General features: G+C 35.0%; 1 protein-coding gene across 5 annotated transcripts in view; it reads left to right on the forward strand.

Moving 5' to 3' along the window:
• PKHD1L1 (PKHD1 like 1) overlaps window positions 1–15,320 on the forward strand; it is a 150,364-nt gene that overhangs the window by 57,850 nt on the left and 77,194 nt on the right. For all 5 annotated transcript variants that reach the window (XR_011543146.1, XR_011543147.1, XM_070630830.1 and 2 more), the window contains exons 28-39: window positions 804–914; window positions 1,999–2,163; window positions 3,159–3,280; window positions 4,883–5,015; window positions 5,405–5,600; window positions 7,234–7,376; window positions 7,791–7,895; window positions 8,571–8,759; window positions 9,828–9,998; window positions 10,557–10,783; window positions 11,763–12,747; window positions 14,951–15,199. Coding sequence is in view for 3 of the 5 variants with exons in the window: in XM_070630830.1 (XP_070486931.1) it covers window positions 804–914; window positions 1,999–2,163; window positions 3,159–3,280; window positions 4,883–5,015; window positions 5,405–5,600; window positions 7,234–7,376; window positions 7,791–7,895; window positions 8,571–8,759; window positions 9,828–9,998; window positions 10,557–10,783; window positions 11,763–12,747; window positions 14,951–15,199 (2,796 nt within the window). In the remaining 2 variants the exon portion in view is untranslated. The remainder of the gene's footprint in view (window positions 1–803; window positions 915–1,998; window positions 2,164–3,158; window positions 3,281–4,882; window positions 5,016–5,404; window positions 5,601–7,233; window positions 7,377–7,790; window positions 7,896–8,570; window positions 8,760–9,827; window positions 9,999–10,556; window positions 10,784–11,762; window positions 12,748–14,950; window positions 15,200–15,320) is intronic.

Raw genomic sequence — 15,320 nt, forward strand, 5'->3', positions numbered from 1 at the left:
AAAGAAGTTATTCTTGTTTTAATTTGTCTGTTCCCTGATTAGTAATGCATGTGAGCATCTTCTAGTATGTTTCTGGGACATTTAACTTATTTCTTCTGCAAATTGCTTAACACCCTTTATCTATTTATGGGATTGTCTTTTTTGTCTTTAGACTTGTAGCTGTGTATTATTTATTATGTTTACCCATCCTTTGCACATGTCTTCTCCCAGTGTATCACTTGTGTTTTGTTTTAGTATCTTGTTAAGGGAAACATTTAAAACATTATTTTATTCTAATAAATATTTTTTATTTATTCTAATTTGTGTGCCTTTTCCTTTGTGGTTAACCATGGCTTTTTGTATCTTATTTAAGAAATCCATCTCTACATTAAAGTTATTAAGATATTTGATTGTTTTCTTCTAAAATTTTAGAGGTTTGTTTTTCATTCTTAGCTATTTAAATCTATGTGGAATCTCTGTTGCGTGTGATGTTATATAAGTAGGGCGACCATATCATTTATGGATCAAATCTAAACATTTTAAGAGTAAATGGAAAAACATTAAGTATTCTGTACTTTCAGTCAGGTAACTCTTTCCTTTAATCTCCTTCAACACAGATTTAAAATATGAAGTAATGTAGAGTAATTCGAAGGAAAAAAATGCCATCACTAAATAAATGTGTCTTTTTTCCCCTACTTGCTTGTAGGCTCATTGTTTATATCCTTCATAAGATAAGCCTATTTTTCTCTGAGAAATATCTGATTTTGTAACAACAGCTTCTATGTTTTTCTCATTTTAATATTGTTATTTAAACATATTTTCAGGGTCCTATGAAGAGAGCACTGTTCTAACCATATCGGGCTCTGGATTTTCTCCCAGTTCAGCTGTGTCAGTCTCAGTTGGACCAGTAGGTTGCTCTCTTCTTTCTGTGGATGGTAGGTCCTTTAAAAAATTGTTGTTCTCTAAGAGAAAGTGGAATAAAAGAGAAGTATTATAATAATGAGTACCTTTGGGGTCATGAAATTGGCAAACTCCTCTGGATAAATACCTTATCTTTTAAATCTTTGGTTATGACCACAGACTAATTTTTTCACTGTTGTGAAAGTGTTGTGTAGTGTCTTTATCCCATAACAGTTTCCCTTATAAAATGATTACATGAAAGTTTCCTTCTTTGATGTGTCTCTGTGACAGAAATATATAAACTGCCACTCTGGTATTCCATGGTCCCCTCTGCCCATGCTTTAATACAGTGCCACATTAGTCATGCAACAAAAGGACATGGCCATCTTCCCTAACTTTTGGTCCAACAGAACCTCTATCCATTAACATAAAATTTCAAAATCATTCACATTTTCTACTCTTGAAAAAGTGAGACCCGTAATTACTTATTTCCTTAAAAATTATCTTTCATAATCGTAGGAGTTTTCCTTAATTTTAACCGATTGGAATTACATAAGCAAATCCATCTTCCATATCATTTAAGTTGTTTTTAATTTAGATCTTCCATGCATTCTTGAGATTTAAGTCAATATTGAACCTGTATTATAAATGCACATACACTGTTCTAAATGCAGTGAAGAATATGTTTTTGTTTAGGTTTTGATTACCTGTCTTGATGAAATCAAATATTTTACTCAGTTTAGCTCATAAACGATATCTTGGACCAAAATTTTTAGAATTATTCATATAATTGATTTTACAGATAAAAATTTTTTAATTATTATCACAGTAGCTTTTTTTTTTTTTTTTTTTTTTTTTTTGCCACAGTAGCTATCAGGAGCAAATTGTTTAGTTTGCTTTCATTATTGGTTTACTTAACTCTTTTTTAGGCATATCTGATACATAACATCAGACAGTTTGTAAAGATTTTTCTCCCATTAATATATGAGTAGTTTTCCTTAGGTAAATTGCTTGGAGTATAAAATGAAGGCCAAGGTTTATATTTGCAAATATAAAATTTCAGTAATTTTATCTCACAAAAACATTTGGTTTATCATTTTCTTCTCTCCTTATCATAAGAAAATGAGATCAAGTGCCAGATTCTGCCTGGAAGTGCTGGACGGTTCCAAGTAGCCGTGTCCATAGCTGATGTTGGACTAGCACAGAATGTAGAGGGCGAAGTATTCCACTTCATTTATCAGAGTCAGATCTCACACATCTGGCCTGCTTCTGGAAGCCTGGCAGGTAATAGTTAATTGTTCTAAACAAAGAAAATGGTAAACATTCCCATCATTTCCTTGTACTGTTTCTAGAACAAGATGAAGGGAGAGGAACACAAACTTCCTTCATATCAAACAAAGGAGACTCCCCTTTTAGAAGGCGCAGTGATTAAATGGCTGACTAATTCTTTTGTTTCTTATGAAGCACAAGTCAGGGTGACTGCTTACCCTTACATCTTAGGTTAATGAATTAATATCATCAATTTTTACATGTTTCTATAACAAGGTCATCAATTATGTCAAGAAAAGATTTATTAGTTATTATTCTGCTTACCAGCTGCTCCATTTGTAACCACAGTCTCAATGGAGCTACTTGACCCAGAAAAGTTCTGGGTACAAATCAGGGAAAGGAAGGCTGACACAGAAGACGGAAAGAAAATAACTTATTTTCCCTGTTCTGCTTCATTTCCTTTGTGTTTTTTGTTTGTTTGTTTTACCATGCTTAGTTTTGGATTTTGTGCTTTGGCCTTGAACTTTTTGGTGTGTTTTGTGTTTTTATTTTAAGTTCTCATTTTGGGGAGAATTTTTCTTAGTTTTGCTTTTAGTTAGAAGTATTAAAATTTAGGATTTCGTAAGAGTCCTAATTCACTCTCATTTTCCACCCATGGAATGGCTGAGCAAATAGAAACAGCATAAATTCTCTTTATGATGAAGACGGCACTATGGAAGATAGCACTTTCTGCTAGTAATGCCCCAAAGCAAATGTTGGTTGCAAATCTATGTTATTTCATTAAATCACTTAGCCCAGCTCCTTTATGGCTCCAGACTTCAGAGCTCAGGCTCAGGCATGTGGTAGTGATTGGGTACCTCTCAAGTCTGGTCCTGCATCTGTTTGCCAACCCATCTCTTGGATGACTAGACAATTCTTAAATGATGAGTTACATTATTGCCAAAGTTTTTTTGTTATGTTTGATCTGTTGTTGTTGGGTTTGTTTGTTTGTTTCCTTTTCCTGTATGAAGGAGGTACTCTTCTGACTCTATCTGGATTTGGCTTTAATGAAAATTCTAAAGTATTAGTTGGAGATGAAACCTGCATTGTGATTGAAGGGGATTTGAATAAGATAACCTGCAGAACACCAAAAGTAAGACATCTGATTTCAGTCATTTTTTGAAAAATCTGAAATCGTATGAATTAAAGAACATCTCAGTAGAGGGTTAAACATATCACATATTTACCTAGAAATTGCAACATTTCAGTTACACTCTTTGTTATGTCTTCAACATCTTTCTTCTAAGATCCAAATACAAAAGGTTATCTCTGCATTCTAGATACATAACATCATTAAGGAAGACAGACACATAAATCAGTATTAAACAGTGTGTTCCTTTGAAATAATAAAAGTAGATACAAAGTAAAGATAAAATACAATGAGGAGTCAGAAAATTTCACAGAAAAGTTGATATCCTATTAGAGCTTGAAGGAGAATGGGAGCTGACCAGGTAAATCTAGGGATGAAAAACATTCAGTACTAATAAATAGTCTCAAAAATTCAGGGAAGCAAATCTAGACATTTTTAGCTTTTAAGAAGGAATATATATTTTAAATGTGTTAAAGTTTCAGTTTGTTGACAAAAAAAACAAAAACAATGTGAAGTTCCCCATGGAATATTGCATCTTAGGACCAATCATTGTTCTTTATTTTTAAAAAATAGTGTTTAAGTTTAAACCAAGACTCTAGTTTGCTTATTATGTACAAGAGGATGATGAATCCAGTCACTAATTTTAAAAAACTGCAACCTAAGTGTGGGTATTGTGTAAGTGCAATCTGTAGGAAAAGTGAATTTGAATGTGTGTTGGACTGAATGATAGAATGAGGTGAGAGTCTCGGGGATACGGTCAATTGAAACTTACTTTGTTTAAATTATGTCATTCAGTGAAACACTGGGTGTGCATTAAGTATATACTAGATACTGGAAAAACTGATTTTCCTAATTGGGAATTGTATAGATGCTATACCAGCGAAGTACTAAATATTTTTCTTAGGAGTCCAAGTGTTAGTCTTGGATTCTGGAACTAGGTCAGCAAAAGATAAATAATGTGATTTGTCAGTGAAGAGGAATAAAAAGTATATTTGAGTCTATTTTTTTTTAATGTATTTTTTTAAGATTTTATTTTTTCCTTTTTCTCCCCAAAGCCCCCCGGTACATAGTTGTATATTCTTTGTTGTGGGTCCTTCTAGGTGTGGCATGTGGGACGCTGCCTCAGCGTGGCTTGATGAGCAGTGCCATGTCCGCGCCCAGGATTCGAACCAACGAAACACTGGGCTGCCTGCAGCGGAGTGCGCAAACTTAACCACTCAGCCACGGGGCCAGCCCCGTATTTGAGTCTATTTTAAGAGCAAAACGTCAAAATGTTTAGTATCTTATACTTTATCAATTAGAGGTAATTGTCTAGAGCATCTCAACTATATTGCAGAGCCCTCAGGAATCTAATAATATAGATGCATTTAAATTGATCATAAAGACCGACAAAACCACTATATTCTATACCTTTATCTAAAGAATTCAAACATGTAACTGATATTTGACACCACAACTTTCTAAATATCTGAAAAGTGACTCTCATTCCTGATTTTGAAACAAAGAAACTTCAGAAGTTTATTTTGAATAATTGTTTTTAGCCATTGAACTTCTGTATCTCAACATTTAATATTTTCTAATTGTTTTATTTTCCCCCTTTTTCAGAGAATTGAGGGTACAGTTGATATTTCAGTTATTACCAATGGATTCCACGCCACGGCAAAGGATGCTTATAGTTATAATTGTTTACAGACTCCAGTTATCACTGATTTTAGTCCAAAACTACGGACAGTACTAGGTAAGAAATTCTTCGTATATAGAAACCACACCTAGAAAGATTTTTGAAGCGTAGTTTCTCCTGCAGTTCTGTTAAAGTGAAACCAGTCACGAGTTACCCATTGATTGGTCTGTTTATTATTTCACTTTGAACATGTGCAGTAGGATAAAAATATTAAGTCTTTAGAAAAGTACTTTGCCAGCTTTTTTCCCTGTGAAACAAACATGAATTTTATCTCCACATGGCAGTTACCAGCTCTTTCACTGATTTTTCTATTGCCTCTAAAAGTCTTAGGATTTCCTAAATTCAGTGAAAGATAAGAGATGAGTTAGTTTACTTAATATGAAAATTTCACGCTGGATAATAAGTTGAACCTTTTTGTAAAACGTTTTTTTCTTTTAAAATAATAGGAGAAGTTAATTTAACAATTAAGGGTTATAACTTTGGAAATGAACTCACACAAAATGTAGAGGTGTCTGTTGGAGGAAAACCCTGCCAGGTTCTTCACTGGAACTTCACAGATATTAGATGCCTTTTGCCTGAGTTGTCTCCTGGAAAACATAATATCTACGTAGAAGTCAGAAACTGGGGTTTTGCATCAACAAGGTATGGCAATGAACATAAACTTCATGGAGTTGTGGAACACATGAGGCTAATAGTATTGGGATAGGAAAAGAAATAGTCATTAGCCTTATAATATTCCATTGCTTTCTTTGACTTTCTACATCTTCTTTTGCAAAAGGCTCTGAGAATGTGTCATAAAGTGCAATATGTTGCTCAGTTCTGAGACCAATACCATTCAGATTAGGTTGTAAGATTTTCTGTGGAACTAGGTTTATGTATATGTCACGTGATTATCATTCATGCCTGGAAATACTTATCAAGCAGTTACTAGGAGGTAGGTACTTGCTCGGTGCTGAACTTATAGTGGAGAATGAGAGGAACACGTCCCCCGCTGTTAATGATGCTCACAATTTTGTTGCGGAGGCAGATTTCAAACAGAAGATTACAATAATAACTTAATTATAAATATGAATAAGAGGTACCAGGTGCTGTAAGAGCATATAATAGAGACAGCTGACTTTTCCTGAGGCACAGGGAAGAGTTCTCTGAAAAGTGATACTTTAAGGCAAGAAATGGGTAGGAGCTGGCTGTCAGAAGGAGAGAATGGGGAGAATCCTTCTCCAACTCTAAGTTTCTTTTACGTAAGTGTTTAGTATTTTCTTCTCCGAAGCTATTTGTTAACTGGTAAAATTTTAGTTCTGACATAAGGAAGTTACTGGTTTAGAATACTTAGAGAAAGAGGAAACTGCAATTTAGGGATTAAAAAAAGCAAGAAAGCTGATGTCAGAGTGGAAGGAGAGATGCAGCAAAATCTTGTGGGAGGTGAAAGGAAGATGAGCACCAGCAAACATAAACCTTAGACTACACCCCGTCTTAGATTCACAGGGGAGAGCTCTCATGGGTTCTAGAAGAGCTGTTGGCTGGTCCTTTAGCATTACAATATAATGGGCAGAATTGACACCATACAAAACTGGGTATTTGGGTGACAGTTTAAGAAATACCAATTCAATTATGCTGAGGAAGTTAAATAAAAATTAACACAAAGACTCAATTTGAGTTCATGGGAGCTGGAATATGGGAGTCGACTCTGTGTGTCAGGTCAGAAAAGCATTGTACATTTCGATGGCTTTCTAGCAGACACATCGTCTGTAACAAAGCAAAACAAATTAAAAACCCTCTCACTGAAATAGTGGGAAGAGAGATCACGACAAGCTTCCAACAAAGATAGAACAATAAATTCAAATAAATTACACAAAACTTTTGTTACTTATATAAAATATATGGAATTTTATTGCTAATCTTTTTTATAGATAGTGCTGTTTTATGCTTTACTTTAATGATTATATAAAACATTTTAAAGGATTTCACGTATTATTTGTGACCTAAGTTCTCACACCATATTTTTCCCATAATATTTTAAGATATTCCATCTCAAATTCTTCTGCCACAGGATCTTCAGAAATCTAATATTCACAGTTAGGAAAAAACTATTATCAATATACCATCCAACCAAATTGAGGTCATGATAATTATCAGGTTATCTAGTTTGAAAAAGTAATGTCTACTTACATACTCAATTACTTCCTCTTCTTAGATGAATCATATTCTAGTAAGAGTTTAGCAACACAACCCCATGGAAAGCTCATTGAAACACCTATTAATTTTTCTTTTGCAGAGACAAGTTAAATGCTTCTATACAGTATATTTTGGAAGTGACCAACATGTTTCCACAGAGAGGCTCCTTATACGGTGGAACTGAAATCACTGTAGTGGGTTTGGGGTTTAGCACGATACCAAATGAGAACACGGTGCTCTTGGGTAAGAGTCTCACCCTCACAAGAGGGCTGTCATCATTTTTCTCACCTTAAAGGATGTGCTATACGTGCTGAGTTATTACACAAATACTCTCAGTCATGGAAGCTTTTTCTATTAGCGTATGAAAGGTTAAGTGTATTTGGTTAAGGTGGCAAAGAGAAACTGAATAACTGCTTTTGATTTCGATAAATAATTATTATGTATTTAATGTGTGTAGAACACTTTATAAAGGGGAGGTCTCTGATCTAAAAGTAATCAGTACTCAAGCATGATTAGTATGAGAAAAAGTACCAAAAATCTTACTATGTAATGTGGAGCTTTTGTAGAGCCTTGACTGTTGATTAATTACACTTCATCTTTGTATTTCACAAAACATATTTGAGAACATGTTTTTTCCCCCATCTTTATTCTTTCTAGGGTCCTTCCCTTGCAATGTGACATCATCATCAGAAAATGTCATAAAATGTATTCTTCATTCAACAGGAAATGTATTCAGGATTACCAACAATGGAGAAGATTCAGGTATCTGCCAGCATCTATATATTGTAAATAATGGAAGCACTTTACCTTGGAATTAGTTTGAGTTTTAGTTATGTTGTACTTAAAAGTATTCAGAGAATACATATTGTTATTTCTTTCTATAATTTGTCAATAGTATCCCCTTGACATAGGGGGCTACATACAGAGTGAATCATGGTGGACTTGAGTTTAAAAGGCTAGACTTTAAAATTTTCGAGTTCAGGAATTGCCATTTGGTTTTATTGCAGTACAGAATTTCCTGAATTACTGTAGTTTTGTATAGATTTCTAAATGAGTATTCAAATTGAAATTATACAGATTTTTGTGTGTCTCTATGCCTGAGAAAAATTGTTTAAAGAATTGATTATAGCTTTAAAAAAATATTCCATGTGATATTTCTGAACAACTTGTTTACTGGCTTTCTGATTCTTTCCAAATTGTCTCTTGATCATCAGTTTTGGAGTTGTGTGGTTTGTTTTTTTCCCTTAGCTTCTCCTTATCTTACTTTTCATTATCTCTATTTTGTTATGTGTTTAAATTATGCACATAAAAGTTTTACAATGTTATTTAAAAGACTTTTTCACTAGTGGCTATATAAAAATGCAGTATTTTCAAAGATAATTGTTAAGAATTTTTACTCCCTTGCCTTTTTTCTTTTAACTCAATTCTTGCTCCCAGTACATGGATTAGGTTATGCCTGGTCACCATCAGTCTTAAATGTTTCTGTGGGAGACACAGTGACATGGCGTTGGCAAGCACAGCCGTTTCTTAGGGGAATAGGATATAGAGTTTTCTCTGTCTCCAGTCCTGGAAGTGTAATTTATGATGGCAAAGGATTTACAAATGGAAGAGAAAAATCTACATCAGGTTTGTTTCTACTTTGTTGAGTTTTGCATAATGCTTCTTTTTCCTGGCTAAAATTAAAGTCATGTTGTTTAGATTTAAAATGCTTTTACATAAATAATACATACCAATACACAAAATAATTTAGCTGGCATTTTATTGCTGTTATAAAAATATTGCAAACTTATAAAATATCATAAATGAATGTAAACAAGGTATTTTATATATCTGAGATGAGTTCTGATATCAGAAACATCTTTATTCATTTTGGAATAATCAACCAATTGAAAAAAATCTATCGAAACAAGAAGATACAAAGAATATTGAAATATGTGTTTTAATCATACTACTCTGGCAGCAAGTAATGAACTTGCTTTAAAATCAGTATTTCTCTTGGGGCCAGCCCAGTGGCATAGAGGTTAAGTTCACGCACTCTGCGTCGGTGGCCTGGGGTTCATAGGTTTGCATCCGGGACGTGGACCCGGAGGTGGACCGGAGGCGGACCTGGACGCAGACCGAGCACTGCCGGTCAAGCCACGCTGTGGCAGCATCCCACGTAAAATAAAGGAAGATTGGCACAGATGTCAGCTCAGCAACAACCGTCCTCAAGCAAAAAGAGGAAGACTGGCAACAGATGTTAGCTCAGGGCCAATCTTCCTCACACACACACACACAAAATCAGTATTTCTCCAGGACAACTCAGTGGAAAGTGTGCCTTTTAGACTGCCTGTTTGGTTCTATTCATGTAGCAGTTTGAGCTTTTTACTCATGACCACAAACCAAGTATTGTTTATTTTTTTACTGCATGTTGAGTTTTTCTTTAAAATGTGGTAAGTTATAGCAGACTTGACATGGTTCTCTAGAAAAATTAATGCTGGATCTTGTCTTCCCAGAATGTAATTTCTTTATACGCGATAGCTCTTTTATAGCCAATGCGTCATTTCCTTACGACTTCCTGTCTCACAATATCACACACACATTAAAAATAAGAAACCTGTCATCTCTGTGTGTATTTGAGTGATCATTTCAAATTTCTTTTCAAAGATGCATTAATTGCTTGTATTTATTATGTACGATCTTATTTTATGGCAGGTTCATTTTCTTACCAATTTACCTCACCTGGAATCCATTATTATAGCAGCGGGTATGTTGATGAAGCTCAATCCATTTTTCTCCAAGGAGTCATTAACGTTTTACCAGCTGAAACCAGGCACATTCCCCTGCATCTGTTTGTGGGTAGCACCGAAGCCACATATGCTCAGGGTAAGAGAGTTGAAGATGGAAACACTGTTTTCAGGTGACCCAGGGTTTATGTGAACTTCCTAAAATAAAAGGCAGATGCCTGGGTCTGACGCTGGTTCTGTCTCCTACTAGCCACATTCCCTTGAGTCTGTCTGAACTGCTCTGAGGCTGCAATTTATTCCGTAAAAAAGGATCTTGTTAATATTGTTAATATTGTCCTGCCAGTCTCCCAGAGTCCTTGTGTGCCTCATATGATATGTAATCTGAAAAATTTCTGACAATGTGTACATGCCCTGGAATATATTAAAATGTGAGATGATGTTATTATTTTATTTTCCCCATGCAATCTTGCGTTAGACAAATTGACAAATAAATTAATTTTATATTCACTCTTCTCTCTTTACTGTACCATCTTTGTTCAGGTCTTTCTTTTAACTTTGTACTGCTTGAGCCCATTTTGTTGTTAGAATTTTACTGGAATATAAACCACCATCATCAAAATAAAGAGTAATGCCGTCTGAAAACAGTTCCTGTTTTAGAATATTATCCATGACTTACAGGCAGTTCTTTTGTCTAAAGGAGGACCTGAGAATTTGCACTTGGCAAGCTCTGCGGCGGGGTGCCTAGCAACAGAACCCCTGTGTGGCCTGAACAATACTGGGGTTAAAAATGGAGAAAGATTGCTCTTTGAGCTTTCAAGTTGTTTTTCACCATTTATAACCAACATTAGTCCATCTGCTGGAACAGTAAATGAATTAATAACGATTACTGGACGGGGCTTCAGTAGTCTTGCATGTGCTAATAAGGTAAGAAAAGATCTCCTTTTTATTTCCGTATTCTCAGTAAAAGGAGGATGTTTCATCCATAACCTCATAATTTAATTTCTAACGATTTTATTGATATATAATTCACATACCATGCAATTCACCCATGCGCAATTCAGTAGCTTTTAGTACATTCACAGAGTTGTGCATCCATCATCACAGTCAATTTCAGACTATGTTCATTACCCCAAAAAAGAGCCCACAACCCTTAGACATCACCGCCAAGCCCCCCATCCCTCCCAGCCCTGGACAACCACTAATCAGCTTTTTTTCTCTGTGGATTTGCGTATTCTGGGCATTTGTTATAAGTAGAATTATACAATATGTGGTCATTTGTGACCAGCTTTATTGGCTAAGCATAATATTTTCAAGGTTCATCCATCTTGTACCATATATGAGCGCTTCATTTCTTTTTATGGCTGAATAATATTCCATTGTATGGTATACACATTTTATCCACTCATAAGTTGATGGATATTTGAGTTGTTTTCACTTTTTTGGCTGTTATGAATATGTAGCTATAAACATTCGTGTACAATCATAATTTAATTTTAAGGTAATCCATGAGATGCCCTAATTAGCCCCCAAAATTAATTTTATGAATTAAAAAATTTGCACATGATTAATTTTTTTCTTTTTTGAGGAAGATTAGCCCTGAGCTAACATCTGCCAATCCTCCTCTTTTTGCTGAGGAAGACTGGCCCTGAGCTAACATCATGCCCATCTTCCTCTACTTGATGCGTGGGATGCCTACCACAGCATGACATTTGTCAAGCGGTACCATCTCCACACCCAGGTTCCGAACCGGCAAACCCCAGGCCGCTGAAGCGGAATGTGCCCACTTAACCACTGCGCCACTGGGCCACCCCCTTAATTTTTTTAATTTAGTTGTGCTAATACAAAATTTAAGTTCATAGTAGAATAAGGTATTGACTTGTTTTCACATTCATTTTGCTTTCAGGTTACAATTGGTAGCTACCCCTGTGTTGTAGAAGAAAGTAGTAACAATTCCATTTTGTGTCATATTGACCCTCAAAACTCAATGGATGTTGGCATGAGGGAAATTGTCACATTAACTGTCTACAACCTGGGTACTGCTATCAACACACTGTCCGATGAACTTGATAGACGATTTGTGCTTTTGCCAAACATCAACATGGTGTTGCCAAATGCAGGATCAACCACAGGAATGACCAAAGTGACCATAAAAGGCTCCGGGTTTGCAGTTCCTTCTGCAGGTGTGGAAGTCCTTATGGGTCAATTTCCATGTAAGGTTCTATCAGTAAGTTATACAGCCATTGAATGTGAAACATCACCTGCTCCCCAGCAGCTCATGACGGTAGATCTTCTAATACATGGAGTGCCTGCCAAGTGTCAGGGGAACTGCAGCTTTTCTTATTCAGAAAGCATCACTCCCTTTATAACGAGAATCGTCCCAAACTCTATCGAAGAATCTGTAGAAGTTCTTATTGAAGGAGAAGGTTTTGGCACTATCTTGGAGGACATTGCTGTTTTCATTGGAAGCCAACAGTTCAAAGCAATAGATGTTAATGACAATAACATCACTGTTCTTGTGACTCCTCTCCCAGCTGGACTTCATTCTCTTAGTGTTGTGGTGGCAACTAAAGGCTTGGCTCTGGGAAACCTTACTGTCAGCAGTCCTGCAGTAGCATCTGTCACCCCAACTTCTGGAAGCATTGGTGGTGGAACCACTTTGGTAATCACAGGAAATGGTTTCTATCCAGGCAATACCACAGTCACTGTTGGGGATGACCCTTGTCAAATTATTTCTATCAACTCCCGTGAAGTTTACTGCCGCACCCCAGCAGGGACAGCTGGGAGGGTCAATGTGAAGATCTTTGTTAACGCAGTCGCTTACCCACCTCTGTCATTTACATATGCCTTGGAGGATACTCCGCTTCTCAGAGGGATTGTCCCAAGTACAGGTACTGCAATACCTGCCTTTTCGTTGACTTGATATCACACTATCAGTAATATTTATTAGCACAGAATTAGAGTAATATTTATAAATGATTATTAAGATGTGTTTTTAGACAATCCCACATAACCCAATTATACATGAGTTCGAGTTCTGTGTAGTCTCTCCTTTTTGATATTTTGCACGTTCTTGAGGTAAAATATTTAGTGAAATTCCAACTTCTATTTCAGAACAAAATTCATTAACTTGATGTAGTTTCAAAATAAGGAATAAACAGATGAATATCTATGGACTAAAACTGATGATTAATTTATGTCATTCATGTTGATGTGGCACAAGAAACACCTGTTAAAATTCACAGGTAGTTGGTCTTACTAACATTGAGAATTCTTCACAATATGTTATTTCCATGAAACTACAATTGATTATTAACTTATTAACACAACAGAATTCTTTTTAAGGAAGTAATTGGCCCATTCAGATGGAGAAAATATTATAAAATAAGATTTACCTATTTTGCATGACTTATTTTTCTAAGATAAGAATAGATTGAGATGTCTTCTTGATCCTTTGTCATTATGCTAAGCTGCTTCTGGTCATCTTCAAGCTGCTGGAACACTCATCTGTGTAATGAATTCTGGAGAGGCAGCTGTAGTGTAATGGTTGAGAACATGACCTTGATGCCTGGCTTCAAATCTTGGTTCTTCTACTTTTCAGTGATGACACTTTGGAACAAGTTTTTTAAATATCAGTTTCCTTATACATGCAAGTACCTACCTCATAAGGTTAAAGAAGTTCATTCATATAATGGAACTTAGAATGGCACCTTTAATAAAGAACTCATTAAATGCTAGCCTTTAAAAGAAGCCTTTTAAAAAAGTCATTACCAGGAAATGTGTCAGGTTTGGGTAAGATGTACTCTCTGCCTTCAACAAGTTTGCTACTGAAATTTTCTTTGATGCATCAAGTTTTCTTATTTAGAAATTTTTAAAAAAGCAAACATTAATAAAAGCAATGACATACTTTTATCCATATATTTGCAATCATTACAAATGATGAACTAGATATTGGCATATGTTCTTTATTCCCATGAACCATTTCTGTTCCATCTCTCTCTTTGAATGTCTCTTTCAAAACAACGTATTTAAAGATATAAGACTTATAAACAAGCGAGCACTGAGCTGTTTTATTCACTGAAGAAACAGGGCAATAGATCACACTTAGAACAACACTTCCATTTCAAAGGTGAAAATGCCAGACAAAATTAAAAATTTAAGACCAAAGAAACATTTTTTTAGCTTGTTATCTTAAAACCATTCCTGACATGAAAGATCTCGTTAATATCTGTGGTCTTTAAAAAGGCAATGTGTATTTCAGTGATCTTTACTATTATATGGTTATGGTCAATTATATGGTTATTTTTACTATTACTACTTGTATTAAAGTGAACCTACTACTTGCTGACTCTGCATTTGTAACCAGTTATGTTGATTTATTTCTATTCACTTAATATTTAGGTATATAGTTATTCATTTGGATGACCTATGAAAAATTCCATGTTTAATGCCCTCAATGCATTTTTGTCAAAAGGAGGAAGAAAGGGAACAGAAGGATTGAAATACTTTGTTCTATGTACATTTATTCATGGCATTAACATCAACATTCACCTATAAGTCTTTAAATCAGTTCCTTATTTCTGTATTTACTACGTTACACCTAATTATTTATATATCATAATTTGTTTACCAAGTCATATATTTTGAAAATATTTGAATTAAGAAAAATAGTCCATCCTCAAAAGAGTTGCTAATATCAAGAAAGTACCAAAAATAAAAAATAGTGAGCACCATCCCTAAAATATACTTCAGCTCACCACATCCTACTCAGATATTCATACTTAACTCTAGATCTCTCTTCTCCTCTCCTGTCTTCTCTACTAGGCTGAATTAGTAGCCTACAACTCAGTAGAATGGACAGAAGGGCTGGAAAATAATGAACGTTAAGATAAACAACTTATAGTTAATATACTATAGACTGCAATGTATATTATAGCCAAAATGTATATGACACGACATGTATTGTCAATATTTATATTAGTTTTGAAATACTGGATATTATTTTGTTTATGGAAATAAATAGGTACTGTATATTTTAAATGCACGTGTAAGTACTGGAATTTAGATATATTTATATTTTTTACTTTTTTTAAGGTCCACCAGGAACTGAAATTCAGATCACTGGATCTAATTTTGGTGTTGATATTTTGGAAGTTTCAGTGATGATAAATTACATTCAGTGTAACGTGACCATGGTCAGTGACAGTGTATTGCAGTGCATCGTGGGAGAGCATGCTGGTGGCACTTTTCCTGTGATGATGCATCATAAGACAAAAGGCTCTGCTGTGTCCACAGCTGTATTTGAGTACCCCCTTACTATTCAGAATATTCATCCAAGCCAAGGTAATCAGGAATGTGCCAGAACCTACAAATATTTTCTATTTTTCAATAAACACCTGTCTGATTTAGAAGAAAACTATGTCCTTCAAACACTGCTAAAATGTGTAGTTCCTATAATACATTA

Source organism: Equus przewalskii, chromosome 8 (assembly GCF_037783145.1).
Source record: "Equus przewalskii isolate Varuska chromosome 8, EquPr2, whole genome shotgun sequence".
NCBI classification, from domain to species: Eukaryota; Metazoa; Chordata; class Mammalia; order Perissodactyla; family Equidae; genus Equus; species Equus przewalskii.